The following is a 21,937-nucleotide window of genomic DNA, read 5'->3' on the forward strand; positions in this document are numbered from 1 at the left end:
CTTTCAGTTTATTGACCTGGATCGTCTATTTTGACTGAAGACTCGTTTGCGAATGTTTGTTTCGAAGCATATATTCAGATTAAACACTTAACAGTGTTAATAACATCAGTTTCACCACAAACACAAAACCAAAGTGAGTATTACAGATGGTTAACGTAGGTCATAAGTATGTGCAAAGCATGAATTACAGACTGCAAACGTTATATGACATCGACAGAGTCAACAATTAATTCATACCTCATGCGTAACACTGGAGTCTGAAATAAAATAATGAAACGGGATCAGGTAATGGAATTTCAACTTAAAAGTTTTGCTATTACATATGCTTCATTCAAATACATCGCCCTGTATAAGGCGTTTGTGGTTTATGTTGGAACAGTTTATATCATCTCTGATTTATTTCATATTATTACTTCTGTCAGGAACATTTTCAAATGTGGTAATAAATAGAACCTGTCGATGCTGTAAAATGTAAAGTTATGTTTGCCTTTAGATGCAGCATCTAAGTAGGTTGTATGCACAATTTTTTCCCATGGCAATTAAGAATACGTGCTTGCTGTTCTGGGTTTGTTAAATGACTCATTGTTGTGAACTGAGCATGTGTATTGAGCTTTAGATTGCAGCAACGGATCTATGGCACGTTTTACAAACTGTCACAAAGCTGCGCCGGGCATTTTTAATGTGTTGACTTAGGTCCTCACTGTATGTTGTTCATTGACCTCAAGCCACGTGCTTGGCGTGAATGCTTGGTAAAACGGGTCCATATCTGATTCATTTTCTACGAAGTGTAGGAAGTCGTTTTACCAAGATTTCAGAAGACGAAGATTTACCAAATTCTTGTGACAGTTTGGTGAGGATCACTTCCACACAGCTATTGTAAAAAAGTATCAGTGTAACTGCCATTGCGAGTCATGTGGGGATGACGGGAAACCCCAAAGAACCAGTCAAACTTTTCTTTATTAAAGATTGCAGTATAGAGAGTAAAACTAGAAAAGTGACGACTGTGTGGTATAGAGATGGCAAATGCCCACACGTATCATCGGTAAAATCCGGTCTCCTGTCAGTTTACCTCAGTGAGGCTTTTATTTTTCATGTATCTCATTAAGAAGTGGCAACGAACACTAAAATCAAGTGATATAACTTTCAATGCATGAAACGACACTGGCCTAGAATGACTTAAAAAGGTGTGTAGCATGCCATCACATTTATCACATGCACAATTACATTGAAACTAAGCAATGTGATGGGGAACCGCTGATGCTTAGTTCATCAGCGTATTTAAACATTATGGGAAATTCATACCGTAATAAGGCCCAAATACTTGAACTTCGCATAGGGTCAGAATTTCATAATACATCAGCCTTATTTGGAGGTATCTGCCCTGTACAGCGCCACTAGTACAAGGGTAGGAAACTGTTGATCCCCCCGGCTGAGGATCGGATCTTTCAGCGCACAAGATCGGATTCACCATTGTTCCATTCAAAGATCCATGTTCGGAAATTTCAATTTTGAAGTTTCGAAGACGACGGCTGTCTGAAAAGGAATGTACAAAACCTTGTGTCAAAGAGGGTGTAAAAACCACGTAGATATTAGTATTTAACTACATTGTACCACAGACTGACGAATTGAGTTATATTTACACATATACTCAACGATTAAAGTGTTACTTTCAAGAAACTGTTATCGATCTGGTTAGTGTCTATTTCTATTCAAGGAATCTCTAATGTATATGTATGGTATAATTCACTTATTCGCTTTAATGAACTTGTGACTAGATAATGTGGTTAAGTTAAAAAAAAAGAAGTGGGTCAACGCCCACCCAGGCCAGATGATTTTTGTCGCATCAAATGAGTGTAGTCGCATCAAAGCCAAAGGAGTGTAGTCGCACCAAGGCGAAATGAGCCTAGTCGCACCAAGGCAAATGAGTCTAGTCGCATCAAGGCGAAACAGCTTCGAGCGAAAAAGTTTGTTTGGTGAGATAACCAAGCATTATCTCTGTGCCTAATAGTAAAGTACACAGACGAGCTGGGTCTACCCTCTAAGCTCTCCCTTAGTGACATTTACCCACATTAGTGACAGTGTAGCCGCTTCACTATGCTGTTTTGCTCACACTGCAAATTGAACCACATTGTAATTCCGGGAAATGGTATCATCCGTAAATAACAGTGTATTAGACAATGAAATAATCTACATGGAAAGACTTTGATGACTTACTAATGCCATTTCTGTTCGAAATAACCACTTCATTTATCAGAAAATGCTGTCCAAGATCAACCATCCACCAGGGATTATTCTCTGCGTGTGTATGAGTACATGAATCACAGCTGTAATACTCCCCCGTCCTGATGCCATCCACGGCTGAGCTTGCCTGTGCTCTTCCTGACGACCATGTACTTGTTTGGGAGGACTGCTTGTGCAAGGCCAAATTTAGCTGACCGCCTGATAAAGTGAAAGCCGTCTACATGTATAACAAATTACATTCTGCTTCACACTGCCATACTGAAAACCATATCATTAAAACAGCAACGGGCAAAAAATTGTTTAAACCCCCCCCCCCCCCCACTTCTGAGACAGCGTTTACATATTTCTAACAATACCGGCGATAAGTATTTCTTATAGACCTTATTGTTAGACATAATTTATCAGTAGCTGCCTGAAAACCCAGAAATTGCAGTTCTAAACTAACAGTTCGAACCAGCGACCTCATAGTCAGGAACCAAGTCACCAATACATGTCAACTGTCTCGACCACTCCACCAACAGTCACACAAAAACATGACAAAATATGAATTGGGCTATTTGGGAGGGGGGGTTGAGTACGTTATGTCTATACCCAATTTTTTGGGGTCGAAATTGCCCAGTTTTTATGAGGTCAAAGTAACCTAAACCTTGTTACGGTGTAGTCCCTAATAACGATAATACTGTTGCTTAAAATCTACTTTCTAAGTGACATTCACTAATTACATATGTTTCACTAGCTCAAGGAGCTGTATGATTTCTGACCATCCGAGTTCTTTTGGTCGAATGGTGTAGATGGATGACATAGCTGGCGATTTAGCCCCCGGTTCTAATGTCACATGTTCGAATCCCTGGTGTAATCTCAGTAGAACCTGGATTGTGTAATCAACAATGACGATAATACTATTATCAATGTTTTGATCAAACGAGCAATAGTTTTAGGAAGACAATTGAGACGTTTACAAGCAGGTAATATAGGTTTTTAAAACTTTCCGCTGATAATGAATACTCACCACCAGGTTTACAAAAGCCAATGTTTAGCCATGCAAGCATCTCGAAAACTGCCAGTAGCCCATTTGGTGGTCTTGTCATACTTGTCAATACGATTGCATTAGGGAACTAACTTTCAAACCACAGCTATCTTAACTGACTAAGGCAATTCGGTCTTAATCCTTATATATTGCAATTGTTACTGTTAACCTCTTCCCATTCTAAATGTTATCGATCAAGGCGTCAAAACTCTGGCACTGTGGTTTTTTTGGATTATCTGGTTTATGGTGTTAATAATCAGGCGCTAACAAAAATTATCAACGAGTATTGGAATTAGAACAAGACAGAAGTGACAGATTTCATTAAATATAGTATCTACTATGGAAATATTCTATCATAATAAAACTGTACCAGTATGAATGTAAAATGCATTAATCCTGGCAAGTGATTTCTTTTGTAGCTTAGTCCATAACTACTGCATTTACAATTAAGCTAATGTACTCATTGGCATTTAAACATTCCCTAATATTCATTATCAGCGGACAAGAAACTGTCACTCACACTGCCGTAAACCGATAGAAAGGGGAGTACAAATTGCAAATAGGTAAGCAAGCTCTTGAACCATTGCTTCAATTGTCTGAGCCAGCGTGCATACCACTTCAACGTTTATGGATGGAGGGGACATGAGTGCTCCGTGTAAACCAAAGCCGTTCACCAGCAGGGGAGTGAAAATGCTGTCGTACAAGTCGGGCGTGTTTTTGTGCTCCAGGTATTGTGGCACTTAGCTACTGTTTCTCGGTCGTACTATTGTATGATTTTGACTGTAAATGTAACCGTATATAAGTGTTTTTTTGTTTTTCATTTTGTTGTATATAGGGTATGATTGCATTGTAGTTTTTTTTTTTGTTTTTTGTTTTTTTTAAAATATAGATTGTATTTGTAAGGGCAGGTATTAGATAGGGGCAGGTTGTTTTGATTGTATATGCACTGTGTTTTCAGCACAACTAACACGGGCTTCTGTCGTCCACGCCAAGTTTTTTACCTGCACTGTTTGTTCAAACCACAAGTCACAATGGATGAGTCGTCTGGAGAGTCCGTGAACTCGGATGATCTACAGTTTAATATGGAAATCGGGCCAAATATTTTACGCTCTGGTTAACGACGTTTGAGATCAAATCCTGAAAATTCTGCTGGCAAAAAGCCTGGTTCTGTTTCCTCCAGGCCTGAAGTTATTGTCAATAGTACTGTTGTCTTATAAAGGCCATTGGTAATCACTCTCTATCCAAAGTTAACCCTTTACGTTTAGGCGAGGCCCTACAGCGAATTATAAAGAGCGGAACGCTGAAATCAGTAAAACGTTTACATGCTGGTAATCTTGCCATAGAATGCAACGAGGTCCAGCAAGCTAAGAGTCTTTTGGTCTTTTCTAACATTATGGGGTTTGATGTGAAGTGTTATCAGAACGATAAAACTATTGTAAATGGTGTTCATTCAGGATTAACTGACGAATTTGATATAGATGAAATTAAGGAAAGTTTGTCGGGGGAATATAATGTAGTCCGTGCTGAGCATACGTTTCGTCGTGATAAAACCCCGTCAATGTCTATTCTGTTACACTTTGAATCAAAGCATGTGTCCATGCATATCAGAATTTTTCAGTTAAAGAATTTGTACCTAGAGTTTTTCGATGTTACAAATGTCCGGAGGGGCCATAGTGCGGTGGAGTGTGGATCTGGCAGACGTTGTTCACGATGTGGCGAGAGTCATGATTATTCTGATGGTCCCAATATGGAGTCCCCAAAGTGCTACAATTGCAATGGCGACCACTCTGCTGCCTTTGGTGGATGTCCCGTGAGAAAGTAAGCTAATAAGGCACAGTTCATTAAAACTAAAGAGAAATTATCCTTTGTAGAAGCGTTTAGGATTGTTAGAACAGGTTCCAGGAAAGCACAAAACATTTCAAAACCTGCAGTTAGAGAGACGACAGCCCAGTATAGTTGTCCTGTAACACAAACAGCTGTGCCTTACCCCACTGCACCAATTGCCACTACCACCCCCAACCCCGCCCCCTCTCCGAGGACCCCGCGACCTATTAGCCAAGCTATAAGGAGACATACATTGGAGGCTAGAGGTGAGAACAAAGGCGGTCAAGTGACATCTATTGAGTCAGGTGATTTACTGGTAAAGCTGATCTCTTTTATAGCAGAAATTGTTTTTGTGTTTCTGAAAGTAGAGAAAAAGGGAGACAATCTGCAGCAAATAATTTCTTCTGCAAGTCGCTGTCATGGAGAAGATGCATTTTCTTTACCCAAACTAATGGCAGTATTAAAATCCAGTAGCCTAACCGCTACTCATGGATAATGCTGTGTACTATTTATTTACTATCATGACATTTTATCTACTTCATCAAAATGTCCAAAGTTTGTTTGCACATAGTCAAGAATTCAGAAAGTATGTCTTTATCTTACCCGAATTACCAAATATTATATGTTTGCAGGGGACATTTCTCAGTGAGCCTTCTCACTTCAAGCTCTCCGAATTCACGGCAAGGATCGGGAGGGCCGAGGGGGGTGGCCTGCTTACATTAATCCGAGATAATGTCTCTTACCCCTCATTTAAATGTCAATGTGTATGTTTAGCTCCTAAGTTTGGTAAGTGTGTTAATGTCATTAATATTTACAACCCTTGCAAACGCTTCATTGATGATGAACTAACGATTGTATTGGAGTCTTTAAGTGAACCTACTTTTGTTTGTGGTGACTTCAATGCTCATAATCGCACATGGCGTAGTATTGACACGAATTTATATTCGTACTGGTAATATATCATACCTGGATCTTACATTTTGTTCTGCTAATATAAGTGCTGGTTATTCTTGGTCTGTGGATCAACTGTCACCTTGTGCCACCGACCATTATCCCGTGCATGTTCGCATTGGTAAGCCCTTATGTAACAACTCCACTGGTAGGCTATCAGGATGGAAAACTGAAGATGCAAACTGGAGTTCTTTTAAGCATTCACTAAGTAAAGTATCGGAAACTGATGTAGTTAGTGAAAATTTGGATGAGTTTAATGATGCAATTTTAGGTAACATTCCCAGAGCAGCCAAAAGCCGTATGCCAAAGGCATCAGGAAGACCTTGTCCAAAACCTCATGTTCCCTGTGGAATGAAGAATGTGAGGAAGCCATAAAAGCTCACAAGAAAGCTAAAAACAGAGCAAGACGTACGCTACTCTATCCTGATATAATAGACCACAAGGACAGGAAGGCTCAAACTCAAAAAATAATCAAGAGAACCCAGAAGTCATATTGGCGTACGATGTCCAGGTAACATGGACCAAAGTTATCAAACGCTTCAGGATTATCTTTAATAAGATGTCCAGGTAACATTCACTAAAGTTACCAAACGCTTCAGGATTATCTTTAGTACGATGTCCAGGTACCATGGACTAAAGTTACCAAACGCTTCAGGATTATCTTTAGTACGATGCCCAGATAACATGGACTAAAGTTACCAAACGTTTCAGGATTATCTTTAGTACGATGTCCAGGTAACATGGACTAAAGTTACCAAACGCTTCAGGATTATCTTCAGTACGATGTCCAGGTAACATGAACCAAAGTTACCAAATGCTTTATGTATGTCTTTACCACGATAACTAGGCAAAACCTGGATCAAACGTTAGCAAACGTTTTGGAATACTTTGGTAGCACGATAACAGTTCTATCCTGACATTCACAAGACTTTGATTTTGAGGGAACCTGAGCGCATGGGGTAACCCAAATTTGGCAAGTTACTGACCAACTTTCCCACCTACGAAATACCTCACACCACACTAGCGGAAGACAAAGGATCTTCAACTACCATTGAGTGTTATTTATTGTCAAAAATGCCCTAAAAACCTTTGATGTCATACTTGGGTATAAGCCAGTTTCTTCAAGTGGTGCTCGGGTTGAACCTCCGACCTACGAATGCGCGCATTGCATTAACAAAAGCACATGGGCATTTATTATTGTTGTACAACAAATGCTAGAAATTTAGCTCACTTATATTTTCTTAGGTGCATTTGTCTATATATTGACCATCGCTCCAAGTCATGTAACATCTCAAGGGCACCACAGACTCCCATAAGGAGAACGAAATATAATGTACTGGTTGTAACTGCCAGTGGTTACTATAAATTACACCGTTTCTGCGAGTTTGAAACGGAATTTTATTCCGTTTCCTGTCAGTTCACAAATTAACTCCCGTCTGATGTGCCTTATCTAGGTGATTTAAGCATGGCAAACTACGTTTTATTTCTTAAATATATTTGATCTATAAAAACTCTACATTAAAGGCGTAGCAACGTCATTGTTTTTCAGTGTTATTAAAATTGTGTACAATTATATAAGTTGTGGAGTTATTTGTGTGAAATGAAGCATGTAGCTTGACAACTTTATGATAAAAGTGGTATTAAAAAGAATGCCTTTTATTTGTGATATATAATAACAAAACACACTTGTTATTGTAGGAAAAATATAAAACATAGAAAACTGAAATTCATTTTGGATCAATATCAGAAAAGAGATGAAATAAACAGATCTGTTACAGCAGTTCAAATATAGCATGTTTGCAATTTATACGGTAGTATTATTTTTAATTGTGGCTATACGCTTCGTCCGCTTATATTTGAATGATCCGTGCAGCTCTATATCAAAAATATAACACGGTAGATACAAACTTCTCAGAGAATATGGGCATACACACACATTAATCTTAATTTTTGCAGACATTTGTTCAAAGATGTATTCATCACTAACCTGCGCATCATTATCGTATCGTTAAATAAATATGCATGCATTAGATTAATGAATTGGACATACCGTAACGATGCAACGTCTTACATAGGTCACTTAGCAACACGCTGGGTATTTCCCTACTCACACTTAGAACCTCCATGGCATTTTCTCAATCATCAGTTCTTAGCGGAGGGGAATGCACTTTTACTGAACTACAATCGGGTCCTGTTACAATCAAATCGAACATTTCTAGTCCACGATCTAAGCAAACACTTCGAACACACAGCCATGTTCGCCATCTCTAACCGGTTTGCGCATGAGCGTGGTGCGGAATTTGGTCTAACAAAAGAACTTCGACTGGAGGTAAGTTATTGAGAAAATGCCAGGTTGGAAACTCTACGGAGATTCTGGGTGCGGATAGGAAAGTACCCAACGTTTTGCGAAGGGGATTCTGTTTAAGAAATAAAACGTAGTTTGCCATGCTCAAATCACCAAGATAATTCACGACAGGAGTTGTCCACTGTTTGAGAACGAGGGGACCAGAAAACACCAAAAACGACTGCTCTCTGCTTTTTGATAAAATATAACGATCTACGTTGTGCTGTTTTGATTTTTGGCAAGTTCATGCCAATGGAGTGGGTGGAAAATAAATCATCCAATCAGAGCGAGGCACGTAACAATTATTGACCAATAAATGCACACTTCCCGCCAGCACCTCTCCATGTCAGGTCGAGCTCTATATTTGAACATAACAGTTTTGCGATGACAGGGGAATCATAATATTAAAACTAATAATAAAAAAAACTGTCAGAAGTGAACCATACATTTCGTAGAGAAACTTGTAGATTCAGTTGAAGCTTAAATGGAGGGTGCTTCCTGAAATGGTAACGTCGCCGGGAATCTGATGGCCAGGTGGAGCCGATTTCGGCAGTCTCAGCCCTACAACTTCTTCAATTAGTGTCATTCTTTGTGTTTGGGTGACTTTAGCCTTGGAGCCAAGCGTGCTGACACAATTCCCACAGGAGTCTCATGACTGGGAGGAAAGAAGGGTTGAGTGTAAAACACTGCTCAAAGAGCGGCGTTGTTCTTCAGACGGCCTCTAGCTGTATGTAACTCTCAGGCTGGATTCGTTCCGGTGGCTAGTGACAGACATTATCACTTGTATTCCTACACCAGCATGACTCAGAACAGTGGCTGAAGCGGCGCGGAGACAGTGGTTTGTGTACCGCCGACTGTCCTGCTTCACGCGAGATATCTGCCATCATCGAGCGCAAGCTGTTCACTCCCAAGGCTTGCTTGTAATATCAGCAATCCGCCGCTTTTTGAGGGGTTACAGGACGTTGAAAAATGTGGACATCGTTGACCATGTTGTAGTTTTCCAGATATAGTACTTAGATGCTTGTTGTTTGATGCCACCTCTTTATATCTTATACACGGAAAAAAGTGACTGTTAGCCACATGATGTCGGTAATAGCAAATATTTTACCTTTAAACTTAACTGTCTGACCAATTATATGTAATTTCGTTTTGCCTCTGTCCTCGGAAAATGTGAGCCATCAAATTTTGAAGAAAACAGACGCTCTGGCAACACAAACCAGAGTTTACAGGCTTCTCTTCGACCTAAAATATAAATTCTTCCACATCGATTTGATGTAAAACTACCGTTAGACTACCCTGACGCGAACATTATTTCTATTCTATTACCTTGGTAGAAGCAAAATGTTTCCGTAATTATAACAAAAACGACATTGCGGTATAGATGAACAGCAGAAAACGCCCCCACTTTCCCTGACACGTTGTTTTCGTCCAACCGAACGTTCTGAACGGGCGTGACCTAATTCTGGACGAAACCATGACATGTTTTACAGGGGGTGTTAAAACGCGATGCTAAATATTACGGACGTGCTTCACGATTAGAATGGAATAATAAAAAGAATACGTTTGTTTCTCGAAAACAATTCCAACTATAAAATATAGCACTATAAAGTAAAACATCTGCAGGGTTGCTTTCATATTGTCCTGCTTTCAGCTAAGACGCTGTTATCAGGGTGGGCTTCGGTAAGACAGGCACGGTGTCAAACAGCGACAAATACTGACAGTGAGTCGGGGAGGTCGCTCGTTGCTGGCAGCGAGAGTTCGGGCAGGTCAAAAGTTTCCCCAGACTCTGTCTGACAGAGCTAAAGGAGCTGGAAACCTCTGGCATCAGCAAAACGAAAACAAAAGTGGGGAGTTCAACTGTTTAAACGTAATTACTGAATTACGTACGAAAAAATAATAACTGAAACACACAAAATTAGGTTACCAATAGTTTGATACTGAATTTTATTTGGTTTGCTTGTGTAAATGCTTTGTGGTCGTGTTGTATTCTGTATCAAATTCAGTAACACTGGGTAACGAATGTTGGGATAATGGAACACTTCAGTTCACATTTTCAATTCAATGTTAATTTCTCAACATATGTTGATAAATAACAAAACAATAACAGCATCATAGATATGTGTTTTATGCTTATTATAAGTAAGCAAATAAATATATTATAATTTATATGTTCAAGGTATCACGAGGATAAATATGATTTGCGTTTGTAGTATTGTGAAATACAATGGATGGCTATCACAATTTAAATTTGTAATGACGCAATCTGTACAAAGTTATATGTACATTAAACCAGCCCCGTGCACATGTTTCACTCAGTGTGCCGTACCATTTGCGTAAAATATATGCGTCACACTCATGCATAAAGGTCACATGATGTACCAAATTTGAAGATCTGGGTCAACGGCAATATATTGGCGGCAGTCAGACAAAAGCGTTTGCGGACAGAAAACATGAGTAAACGGACTGAACATTGTAGGGAAAAAAACAACAGTTCAACACGGATAAAAATCAGACAAGGAGTGAGAGTTGAAAACGACGATCTGCAGCTAGTCCGCTATCCCGAGGATGTGCAGTTGATGTGAACTCTGCTGTTATGTATTGTTGCATTGTTGAACAACCCTCCAAAACTTTGAGGCGTGCCATTTAGAAGGTATTGCTACTGTTACGTGTAACATTACAGTCGATAGCGTCGGGCATTTGCACTGGGAGTGGCGTGACTGACATGGGAGTATTTTCTCTCAACGGCATTTTCACTTTCAGAATTTTCTGATAACACACTTGAAGCATGCAGGATAATGCTGATTTTACGGCGTTTTGAAACGGACCTTTTGGTGACATAACTCCCTACACTGGATTCATTGCGGTGGCCTGTCACAGACATAACGTCCATCACAGAAAGCCCGGCATCAGCAAGAACTGTGGCTGTCGTAGCCCGGACGCAGTGATTCGTTTGCCGGCGGCTAAGTTTTGCATCGCGGGAAATCATGGATCCGATCGTTTTGTGACCCACAGGTTGATTGCCGTACCATGGTTTGTGGTCAACTGGGACGTTTAGGAGAGGCCGCTGAAAGTAGGACTCGCAGGAAGAATTATCAAGTCCGTATGTAAAAAAAGAAAAAAAAATTCGTGAAACGATTACTATCTCTTATTGTGTAGCATTCAGACGTCCCCATGTGCTAAAAACATCTGTATCTTGATACTTTTCTCCTTTAAAATAAACGTTCGCTTCGACAGAAAAAAATCGTCATTTTGTTTCTTTGTTTATATTTGTCGTCTGCTTTATTCAATGTAAACAACGACATCTATCCACCCATACAACGACAATAGACCCGCCCAGAAGCCAAACGCTTCTGTCTCGTGATGGGGGGTATCTAACGACGTCGATAATGTGTACTTGGCACAGAGCCAAGCATTGCGTTGTACGTAATAAAAAGGAATCGAAGGGTAATAGAATAGGGGTTATATCGTTAGCAAACAACGTTTAATTCATTAGGCTACATTTACTCGACTGGAGCCGAGTCTTTTACAGCAGACGTATCCCGCAAACTGCCTATTGTATATTAACTGCTGATAGACGTTAACCTATCGCTTTTGGGTATTCTCAGAAATGAAATTTATTTGAACTCATTTTACCACATACACGAGTCGTTCAGCTTTACTTTCGGAGCGATTACGTTAGGCACATGAATTGGTGTCATCCAAAAACGTTTGAATAGGAATTCACACTACTCGCTGTATTTCAATTATTCCTAACAGATACAAGGAAATTGGCATCCCCTGGCACCTTCACAATGAACAATAATTAACCATGAAGGAATGGGCCTATACTGACACTGTGATATTACTACAACTGAAACCAACTTCGAACATTTAGTTTCAAATATTTTGTTTTGTGCAGATTTAAGTTTTCGACTTAAGCACCTAATGGCCTTGTGAAACTTGTGAAAGGATACACTGCCGTGATGTGATATGATTGCAAAAATGTACACTTGATATAGCTTGATTAACTGTGTATTTTTAAACTCGGATGAAAATAACTCTTACCAGTGTGTTACAATATTATGATTAATGTTGCAACTTTAACGACGTTTGTCGTGTTTTCTTACTGCAAAACCGTGGTCTTTACATACCGTACAGACATTTATCTTTGCTTTTGTGTGACCAATTTGTCCGTAATCTCATACCAATGATAGCGTCTGTCATTTTAGAATTTCAGGACAAAACTGCATTTACGGCAACGCACCCTCTCCTTGTTTGCTGAAATTTTTGAGAGTATATCTTGTTAACCGTTGCGCCTTTCTCCAGGGAACAAAAACATCCTTATAGCAGTTGTTACGCAAGACCGCTTCACAAATCATCCATAGAGATGCATACAAATACAATATTCCTTGATGGTGTAAATATCCCACTGCAAAAATAAACATTGTTAAACATGTGGATAATTTCACACAGGGTGAATGACAAAAGAGATATAAAGACCATGACAGCATAGACGTAATCATAGTAACATTCAGCCCCGTGTGAGGTTTCCTTTTTATTTTTGATTTCCCTTATGTAATGGTTATGAGCCACTCTGTGGCAAAGATCACTTAACTCTTGTGAACAATACAGATATGTCATCTCTGAAAATGACACCTGTTGTTGTCTCACTTGGTGCTCAGCACTGAAACGTTAGAATAAAGAAGCGAAACTGGTTGGCCTGGTGCCAGTATAATGTGACTGCATAGGTGGGGTGTTATGTTTGGTGTCTTCGACATGACACTTCTGTGGCAGCAGCACTTTGGCAGCATGGACACGCCTGACCACAGGAAGACACTGTATATGTACGCGCACCTAATGACTCCTCGTCGTCAGGTGACTGAAAAATTGTTAAGTACGACGTAAAACCCCAAGCATACATACATACATACACTTCAAATTATTAACCCTGGGAGGTTAGCGTGCCAGCGCGGCGAAATGACACAGAAGCCGCTCATAAATGCAGTCGCTGTGAGTGCAAGGCCAGCACATGATGGCTTCCTCTGCGGTAGTAAGGAGAAAGGTCTGCCTTCAACCTGCTGATGGTTGAGGTATCCCCGGACTCGTTTAAATGAGTGCCGCGAAAAACATCAGTCAAATAAATAAATAAATAAATACTGTGTAAATGCAACAAATAAATAACTATATATGTGTACCCAACAAGTGACATTCACCAACAATACGGAGGTCCGTTACACCGTGTTTTGTAATACTACACCAGTAATGTAACACATACCTTGTAATGAAAAAATACGCTAGTAATGTAACACACACCGTGTAATGTAATAATGTACTAGTAATGTAACACACACCGTGTAATGTAATAATGTACTAGTAATGTGACACACGCCGTGTAATGTAATAATACACTAGTAATGTAACACACACCGTGTAATGTGATAAAAATTTCCGTCTCATGTAGAATCATACAGTAATGTAATAAAATTTGTCGCGTGATGTAATAAACCAGTCTCCTGGTTATGTATTAAAAAATTTACGTGCAATGTAATTTTCAATTTTTAAACGAGTTTTGAAAAAAAAACACGTTTTATGTAATACCAGCGAGCTGTATGTCTGAACTGAAGCTTGCAGTGACTTTATGAACATTAATTAAGGGGTCAGTTTCACAAAACTTCTGTAGCCGTTTAAGTTCTGTTAGTAGACAAAGGGTCATTTACCCGACTACAACAAGCAGGATATGAAAAAAATTGTCTCTGTCGTTTCCCACACGTAAAACCGTCTAAAGCTTAGCTGCTCTTCATTACCGGCTATGTGGCCACTCTGCATCAAACTGACTGGTAGACTTCATTATGATTATTGTTAAACTGGCTTCAGATGTAAATAATTTCTTATTCATTTTCGTTTTTAAACGAAACGAAGGTTGGTCTCTCACAACAGACATTCGAAACAAAATAACAACACATTATGAGTTTTGGTGTTTTATTACCTTCATTTGCTCACAGAGGTAGATTTATTCCTATTTTTCTCCAGTCAATAAATGAACTTTTAAGAAAGGCACTCTTGTAACACTTCAAACGACAACTTTCTTTACTGCTAGCCACTTTCGTATGTGACTTACTGTTTGGGGCTATCTTTCAAAATTTAAGACAAAAACATTTAATCTATAGCCAAATAGTTTTCTTTGTAACGGGTTAGACAAAATTTCTGGTCTGCTAACTCAACTAGCCGTCTAAGCTTAGCTATTACACGTCTTCCGTTTCACAAGAAGACTGTTCGGTTAATTTTGGATCTAAATTTTTGCTCATGCGCCAAGCACAGTTTTATAAAATCGCTCTATGACGTCATCAACTGCTTACACAACTAATCCGTGTAAATCCACATAGGAGTTCAAATATGCAAATAGAGAATAAATGAACTTTGAATTCTTGAGAACAACATTAAACATCAATAAAATAAACATAAAATAAATCAGTTAAATATTTAAATGTAACATGAATCAATTTTATTCAAGATGGTTTGAGAAATGATGGTTTGTTAACACAGTTGATTGGACAATGGTGTGTATTTATGTTCTCTTTCTTTAAATGAAAGTCAACTGCTTATTTCATACCTTGTTACAACGTAATCTCTCTGAATTGCTTGATTGAATTTTCCTCCCATTTCAAACAGCCAAAAATAAAAAAGAAATAAAAAAAATATTTTATTTTCGAAAAGACTGAAGCAGACGTTTTTACTTTAACGGGTTTTGATGGGTTTTGAAATCGATATACTGACATCAAGATTGTACTGTTTTTAACACCTTTTGTGATTATAGACATTTGTGGGTTTATCAATGGAAATTCCCATCTATCGTGCAGGTTTAAAATCCGGCTCGCCTCCGACACACGGCCTGCGCCATACATCCACGCCCAGCTGTACAAGTTCGGTGAGCACGACAGTAGTTCCCGGACAGGATCATGTACGGGTGAGCAAAGCGTACATGGTTCCATCTGCAAATAAAAACAATGCAAGACTGATATTCTTGATACTGAATATTATTTTACTTATCCGAAGGCGGTCAATGTAAGCCTGTCTATAGTTTCCTATGGACGAAATCAAAGCTAAAAGGGAGATAAAAAGTGATTGTATAAAGGTTGAACCAGAACTACCCAGACGTTGTAGACGGTGAGTCCCGTAGGAAAGCTTGAAGCTTGTTTCAAGGGTACACAGTGAAGGACACACCTGCACCTGGAGTTATTATTTTGACTTACGGGTTTCTGATAAAGCAGTTCATCACTCTGTACCCCCGTGGGCATTGGGCAATAGGCGTACGCAGCCATCTTCCACTTGTCACGATGGTGATGACTGCTTCATCTATGGCCACACGCACACAGGTTGCAACTGCCTGGTAGAATGTCGAAAAACAAACAAAATTAAGTTGGTGATGACTTACACAGCATTAACAGTCTACCCATGCCAACTCGCTATGCTTTCACATGGCGGAAGGTAAGATTGCGGCGCTCCGTGAAAAGTTATGCTTTGACAGTGTTCCTATAGGTGTTTTCAGTAATATAGTTAAAGACGTACAGCATTGAGAGTAAAACCAGAGCAGTGAGCGAATGAGTGCTTGGGGGTTTAACAAGGTGCTCAACAATTCTTCAGTCATGTGACGACGAAGGAATCCTTAGGGAGTATGCAATGTACCTCCTTGTTGCAGGACGGATTTCCACCACTCTTTTATGTAGTTCTGCCTAACTGAGATGATTTACCGAAGGCAAGTAAGCTGCCCCTCCCGAGCCATTATTACTGATACGGTTCAACCAGTCGTTGCACTAACCCCTTCATGCTGAATGCCAGCCGAGCAGCGAGGACAGTGTGATAGCTGTCACACGCAACCGATGAAATGCATCTTCTAGTCAATTTACCTCAGTCAGGGTTTTATTCTAACTGTTAGGGTAAATGCATAGATAGTAACAATAAACAAGCCCTCTAGCACCATGGGTTAAGCAGAATTAGGTAAAAAAATGCAGTGATGTTAACTGCAGTTTACTAAACCTTCACTGGTCTAGAATTACTCAAAATGCTGTGTTGTCATGACATCAAAACAATGGAAATCGATCAGGCTCCGGGTACCCACAGTGTCCTGATTTATATAAGAAGACAACATAATTAAAAACTTACAGCATAGAGAGTAAAATAAGAGCAGCGACGACAGTGTGATAGTTGGCAAGTGGTCACACCCAACCGGTGAAATACGCCCTCTTATAAAACCTCCACATATTATGTGTGGGTTTTACTTATTGTGTGTGGGTTTTACTTATTGTGTGTGGGTTTTACTTAGAATTCATGTAGGAACTCACAGCGTATAACTTTATTCGATCGCTGCGAGCACTGCAAGCGGTTCCGTACAATCTCACTTTCCACCAGTTTAAAACTTAGCGAGTCCTAGAATTGTGTTCATTTTTTAATTGTTTTTGAACGGACTTCGATGTATAAATTATTATCTAACGCCATAATCACGAATTGGTCACAAATACGAGGGTAATCAGTTTTATGGTTTGAGGAAACCGGATTGGCTTTTAGGGTAATTTATATCCTATGCCTATTATAGCATCATATCGTAGGCCTATTATAGCATCATGTGTAGCCATGCTAGGTGCAAACCCCTTACCCTCTGTCCGGGACCTCCAGCACTGTTAACAGCCGTACAGGTGCGACCATCCAAAAATACACCGTCACTTCTGCTGGGGTCCGTTGCGGCACAGTTGAGCGGCAAATGACCCCGTGGGCAGCTGACTGTTGATTGGGCATCGTCTTCACTTCCCGACCAGCGGCCCACCCGTCTTCTGTCTGCAAGGCAAGAAATCATGTCCATTTCAATTGTTGATTTAATCCTTTATTTGTACGTCTAAGGGCTGTCGTACATCTATACCAAACACAAAAGACGCGGCAAGGAAACCAACAAACTGCATTTGTTTGGTGACGAAATTCGTTAAGTTTCCATGGAGAAAAAATCGATTATTTCATGGCTGCAAATGCCCACTAAAATGGTGTTTAAATCAGACTAGTTGCTATACGTTAAAGGAAAATGAAAAGGACATTGAACCGAGACTTGCGCGTGTATACATTTAACTTACCGTTTGAGATAAAAGGTACCCCAAGTTCAAAATGAAAAGGCAGCCCGTTTTTGAAAATTCTAAATCATGTATAAATCCTCGTACATTTACTCTAGCCTTTGGTATATACTCATGTGCATGTAAAATCTGGCCTAGGTCTTTTCAAAGCATTGGAGGCTGGTATTTTCAGGTTACATTTGGCTCTCTAGGACTATAAATTAAGCACTTTATAGGCAATTTAGTTTCAAATTAATCACAATTTTATTGGTTCCATTGGACCAAGTTTTAAGAGATGTAAAGTTTTTGTTCTATTCTTGCGCCCTTAACACTTACCGCATCTGTCCAGATCGCAGTTTACGTTGGATGGCCAGTCGCAAACCTTCGTGTTGATGTTGAAGTACAGACCGGCAGGGCAATCAAGGCGGTTAGGAACGCCATTTACGCATTGGTAGAATCTTCCACAGTTTTTGGGGTCCTCTAGAAACTCCACTCCTGGGGTGCACTCTACTCGACGTTGATCTTGATCGTCTTCATCATTCTCAACATCGGCGATGTCGCCTTCGTCAGCGGTGACTGCCTCCTCTTCCGGCACCTCTGGATACTCCTCCTGTACGGACTCCTCGGTTCCCTGGGGCTCCTGGGTTCTCTCGGGTGCCTGGGTCCCCTCTGGTACCTGGGTTCCCTGAGGTTCCTGGGTTCTATCGGGCTCCTGGGTTCCCTCGGGTGCCTGGGTTCCCTCGGGTACATGGGTTCCCTCGGGCTCCTGGGTTCTCTCGGGTGCCAGGGGTCCCTGGGGTACCTGGGTTCTCTCGGGCTCCTGGGTTCCCTCGGGTGCCTGGGTTCCCTCGGGTACCTGGCTTCCCTCGGGCTCCTGGGTTTTCTCGGGTGCCTGGCTTCCCTCGGGTACCTGGGGTACCTGAGTTCTCTCCGTCGCTTGGGTGTCTTCTGGCGCCTTAGATGTTAGCCGGGCCGCGTTGGCCAGAGACAAGGCAACAAGGAAAATGCTCAGTAGAGTAAACTTCATCATACTGAAGAGATGGTGGTCGTCTAAAGGCCAATAATGAAACGTTTGAAGCTTTTAAAGAAAACTTACATCGTAAATAATCGTCATAGAATGGCCTGTACAGTTTTAATTTATGACAACCTCGGCAGTTTGAGTGTCAGGCGGAGTTGTTCACGCCTGATAGATAATGAAACTATTTATTACATGTGTTTATTACTTTACCTCTGTACTTTACCTCTGACCGAAAACAATGGTTATATGGAGATTGATCACTTTCCCCTTCAAGTGGTGGCAGAAGCCTTTTGAGAGGTTGAACCTGAGTGAAAAAGATGTGTAAGTGTGAATGATAGGGTCGTATGCTTACCAGAGTCATTAATATTTTACGGTATATATAAATACAAACATACAAACAATATACATTTACCTTGTGATTGTAACTATCATCCACAGATGTTTCTTTGATGTTCTATTGCGTGAAATTTCGTGATCTTTTCGTAATTATAATGCAAATTGGGACCTCCGTGGCCGAGGTGGCCAGCGTGTCAACCGTCCAGCTCAAGCTGGCTTACTCTCCCAGCGTACTTGGAATGTCTGACAGCAACCTGCGGATTGTAGTGGGTTTCCTCCGGGCTCTACCTGGCTTCCTTCCTTCCTAATGCTGGCCGGCGTTGTATAAATAAAATATTCTTGAGTACGGCCTCAAAAACTCCTATGAAATAAACAAATAAATATATTAATGATTGTAAATTTCCTTTTGTCAAGGTTTTTTGAATGCCTTTGGCTTTTTTTTAAATGAATGTAGATGTTGTGAATTCCATTTTGCGGTACAGCAGATCTAAGGAATTATCTAACAAGGTAATCACGTAGGATACGTAAATGGATATAATTAACATAGTTAAAATTTAGAGATTATCCTCTTTTAACGTTTAATAAAACAATCACGTTTACTGCACTGTTTGTGTGGTGAAAATATGCACCACATTACTATGTAAATATTTCATGTATATTAACTATTGAAACACATCTCACATATTTTTTATGAATTCACATTAGGACACATTCATGAACTGCAACAGGAATCTGTTTATAAACAAAACGCTTATTTTTGGTGTATAGATGTCTGATACACAACACGGTGGTTTAAACGTATAACGTCGGTGTGACGTACCTTTGCGCCGTGACGTCTTTGCTTAACGGTACGCTGGGTTAAAGCTCTCCATTTAACCATAAACTGGAATATACAATAATGAAACTTATTCACAAAACACGACTTTAATTACGGTACCAAACTTATCGTGTAGATCATATAAAATAAGTATTTCAGGTAATAATAATTATCCATTATGAATAATACTAATCTTTCCATTCAGCCATACATTAGTTTATCCCACCGAAACGGCATCACGTCAAATAGCGACGCACCATGATGTCAAAACTCATAAACTCCGTATTGGTAGAAGTTAGCTCAAAGCTTCCAGCGAAATTTCTAAGACAGAGTTTTTTGCCCCTTACTTAATGAAGCTTTACCCCATACTTTTTGTATTGCGTAGTAGAGAGTGGTGTCTGGTGTGGTCCATGTGTCTGGTGTGTTCCATACTGACCAATGGATACGTAACCGGTGAATGCAGTAAACGAAAGGGTCCAGCATATGGCATGGAAATATCTCACCTTGTAGCATTTATTACATCTCGCGTGGCGCATGTTACGATTTCAATCATCGTCACAAATTATTACTTGTAAAAAATATAATGTGTCATGGTTATTCCGTCAAAAGCCTTCACTCTGATTTCTTCCGTTTTACGGTCAGTATAAAATTCTCTTTGCAGGTAAATACCAACAAAGCTTCCAGAATCTGTAGCACTCTGTTTCATGATTGTGTCTATAATTCCGTTTAACCCGAGGCTAGGGGTAATATATCCATCTCGCATAGAATTAGCTCTCCAAGCTGGATATACGAACAGTTGAAATCAAAATGCAACTGAGATACATATTTTATTATCGACAATTTATATTCCACCATAGTACAGGTTTTGAATACTGATTTAACGCATTCGTCTGGACTACACCTTGCGTCTCTCCATCATCGTTGAATACAATTTATGGCTACTTGTTACACGACCTGTAGTACTTGTTATTTCACAGAACGCTGGGGAAACCCACGACCACCCGCACCATGCTGGAAAACTTTCCCCACATACGGTTGAAGAGAAAGCTAGCATGAGCTAGACTTTAACTCACAGCAACCGTTGTGGTGGGAGGCTTCTGGACCATGTGCTGGCGTGCTGATCCTTTAGCCCACTTAGTCCACCTGAGTACAGCTGACTTCGATGTTGGGGGCACTGCCGCCGGTGAGGCTGCGCTCGCCGTGGCACGGAGATTTTCATTCGTGTATTCCTTCCCGAAAAACAGAAGTAATAATAAGGTCCTGAATTCTAATGAAACATTTTTGGTCCCACATGCGAAATCCTATCTCTTTGTAATATGCGACACTCAGTGCCTACCATCCGATGCGATCGTGTAATGTCTACGTTTGTGTTGTTTTGGTGGCCAACTTGGCTAGAATATCTGCACGATTTTGGAACTTCAACTACAGGTACACTCCTACACGTAGCTTTAGTCTTTAGGCTTCACAATTCATGCAAGAAAGATCTTTCATGTTTTACAATGAAAAAAATCAACGATAGTTGAAAGAAAAGAAATTATCCAGATGTTTTGTTCTGTCAAGGCCCCATGTTATTGTTTCTGGGTCTTACTAATTAAATTTAGGATGATGCTTTTCATATTTGGATTTAATGAGCATATATCACGTGACTCTTCGTGGGTACTCAGTGCAGATAATATGTGTACATGAACGATCTTTACTCGGGATGTCTCTTCGAAGCAAACACCTATTTTTGTCCTGCCATTTTATTGGTAATGAGAAGGTGGGCGATGTTTCGGCCCTGTGTAACGACAATGTTGCCCCCCATAGCCAAATATTCGAAACGACAAACTACCCCATTGTCTTCAACCAGCAATATGTGTCAGTAATTCACCAAACATCGGTGATTAGTCAAACTACTCGGTCTGCTGCGCCTAATAATGTGTGGCAGGTGCGGCAGCGTTTGTCCTGATTAAATATGACATGATGACCTGGGGTCCATATGTAATCAAATCAGATAATTTAGTGTAACGCTGACTATTTATTGCTGTGCTTCTAGGAGCAATATATGAGTACTGAATTCTTGCCTTGTTTCCTGTCTCAATAAAACGTGATAAAACGGGGAAGATCCCAGAAAAGTACACTTCACAACTCTTGGAAAAATATATAGGTTCATTTATTTATATATCTAACATTTAATTATCTACTAGTATTCATTAGTTATTTTCATTGACGTTTATTTAACGCCGTGCTTAAGCATATTTCACTGATGCTACAATGGCCAAATTGGTGTGCCGAGGAAATCGGATTGTCCAGAATCAACCAACACCAT

General features: G+C 40.0%; 2 protein-coding genes across 4 annotated transcripts; both read right to left on the reverse strand.

Annotated features, from left to right (window-relative positions):
• Window positions 1-1,285: 1,285 nt before the first annotated feature.
• On the reverse strand, window positions 1,286-3,290 carry LOC135470646 (fucolectin-like). Its single transcript, XM_064749680.1, has 3 exons — window positions 3,251-3,290; window positions 2,215-2,439; window positions 1,286-1,533 (listed from the first exon to the last, which is right to left on the reverse strand). Exons 1-3 carry the CDS (start codon window positions 3,288-3,290, stop codon window positions 1,286-1,288), a joined length of 513 nt encoding a protein of 170 aa, XP_064605750.1.
• An 11,237-nt stretch (window positions 3,291-14,527) lies between these two features.
• LOC135471190 (circumsporozoite protein-like) lies at window positions 14,528-20,038 on the reverse strand. 3 transcript variants are annotated; one of them, XM_064750299.1, is made up of 6 exons: window positions 19,633-20,038; window positions 19,047-19,170; window positions 17,795-18,780; window positions 17,017-17,195; window positions 15,617-15,750; window positions 14,528-15,355 (listed from the first exon to the last, which is right to left on the reverse strand). In XM_064750299.1, exons 3-6 carry the CDS (start codon window positions 18,486-18,488, stop codon window positions 15,226-15,228), a joined length of 1,137 nt encoding a protein of 378 aa, XP_064606369.1. In that variant the 5' UTR covers window positions 18,489-18,780; window positions 19,047-19,170; window positions 19,633-20,038; the 3' UTR covers window positions 14,528-15,225. The 3 variants fall into 3 exon arrangements, with proteins under 3 accessions (XP_064606369.1, XP_064606368.1, XP_064606367.1); XM_064750298.1 differs by having other exon boundaries at window positions 18,889-19,170; XM_064750297.1 differs by having other exon boundaries at window positions 17,795-19,170.
• Window positions 20,039-21,937: the final 1,899 nt, after the last annotated feature.

Source organism: Liolophura sinensis, chromosome 7 (assembly GCF_032854445.1).
Source record: "Liolophura sinensis isolate JHLJ2023 chromosome 7, CUHK_Ljap_v2, whole genome shotgun sequence".
Lineage (NCBI taxonomy): Eukaryota > Metazoa > Mollusca > Polyplacophora > Chitonida > Chitonidae > Liolophura > Liolophura sinensis.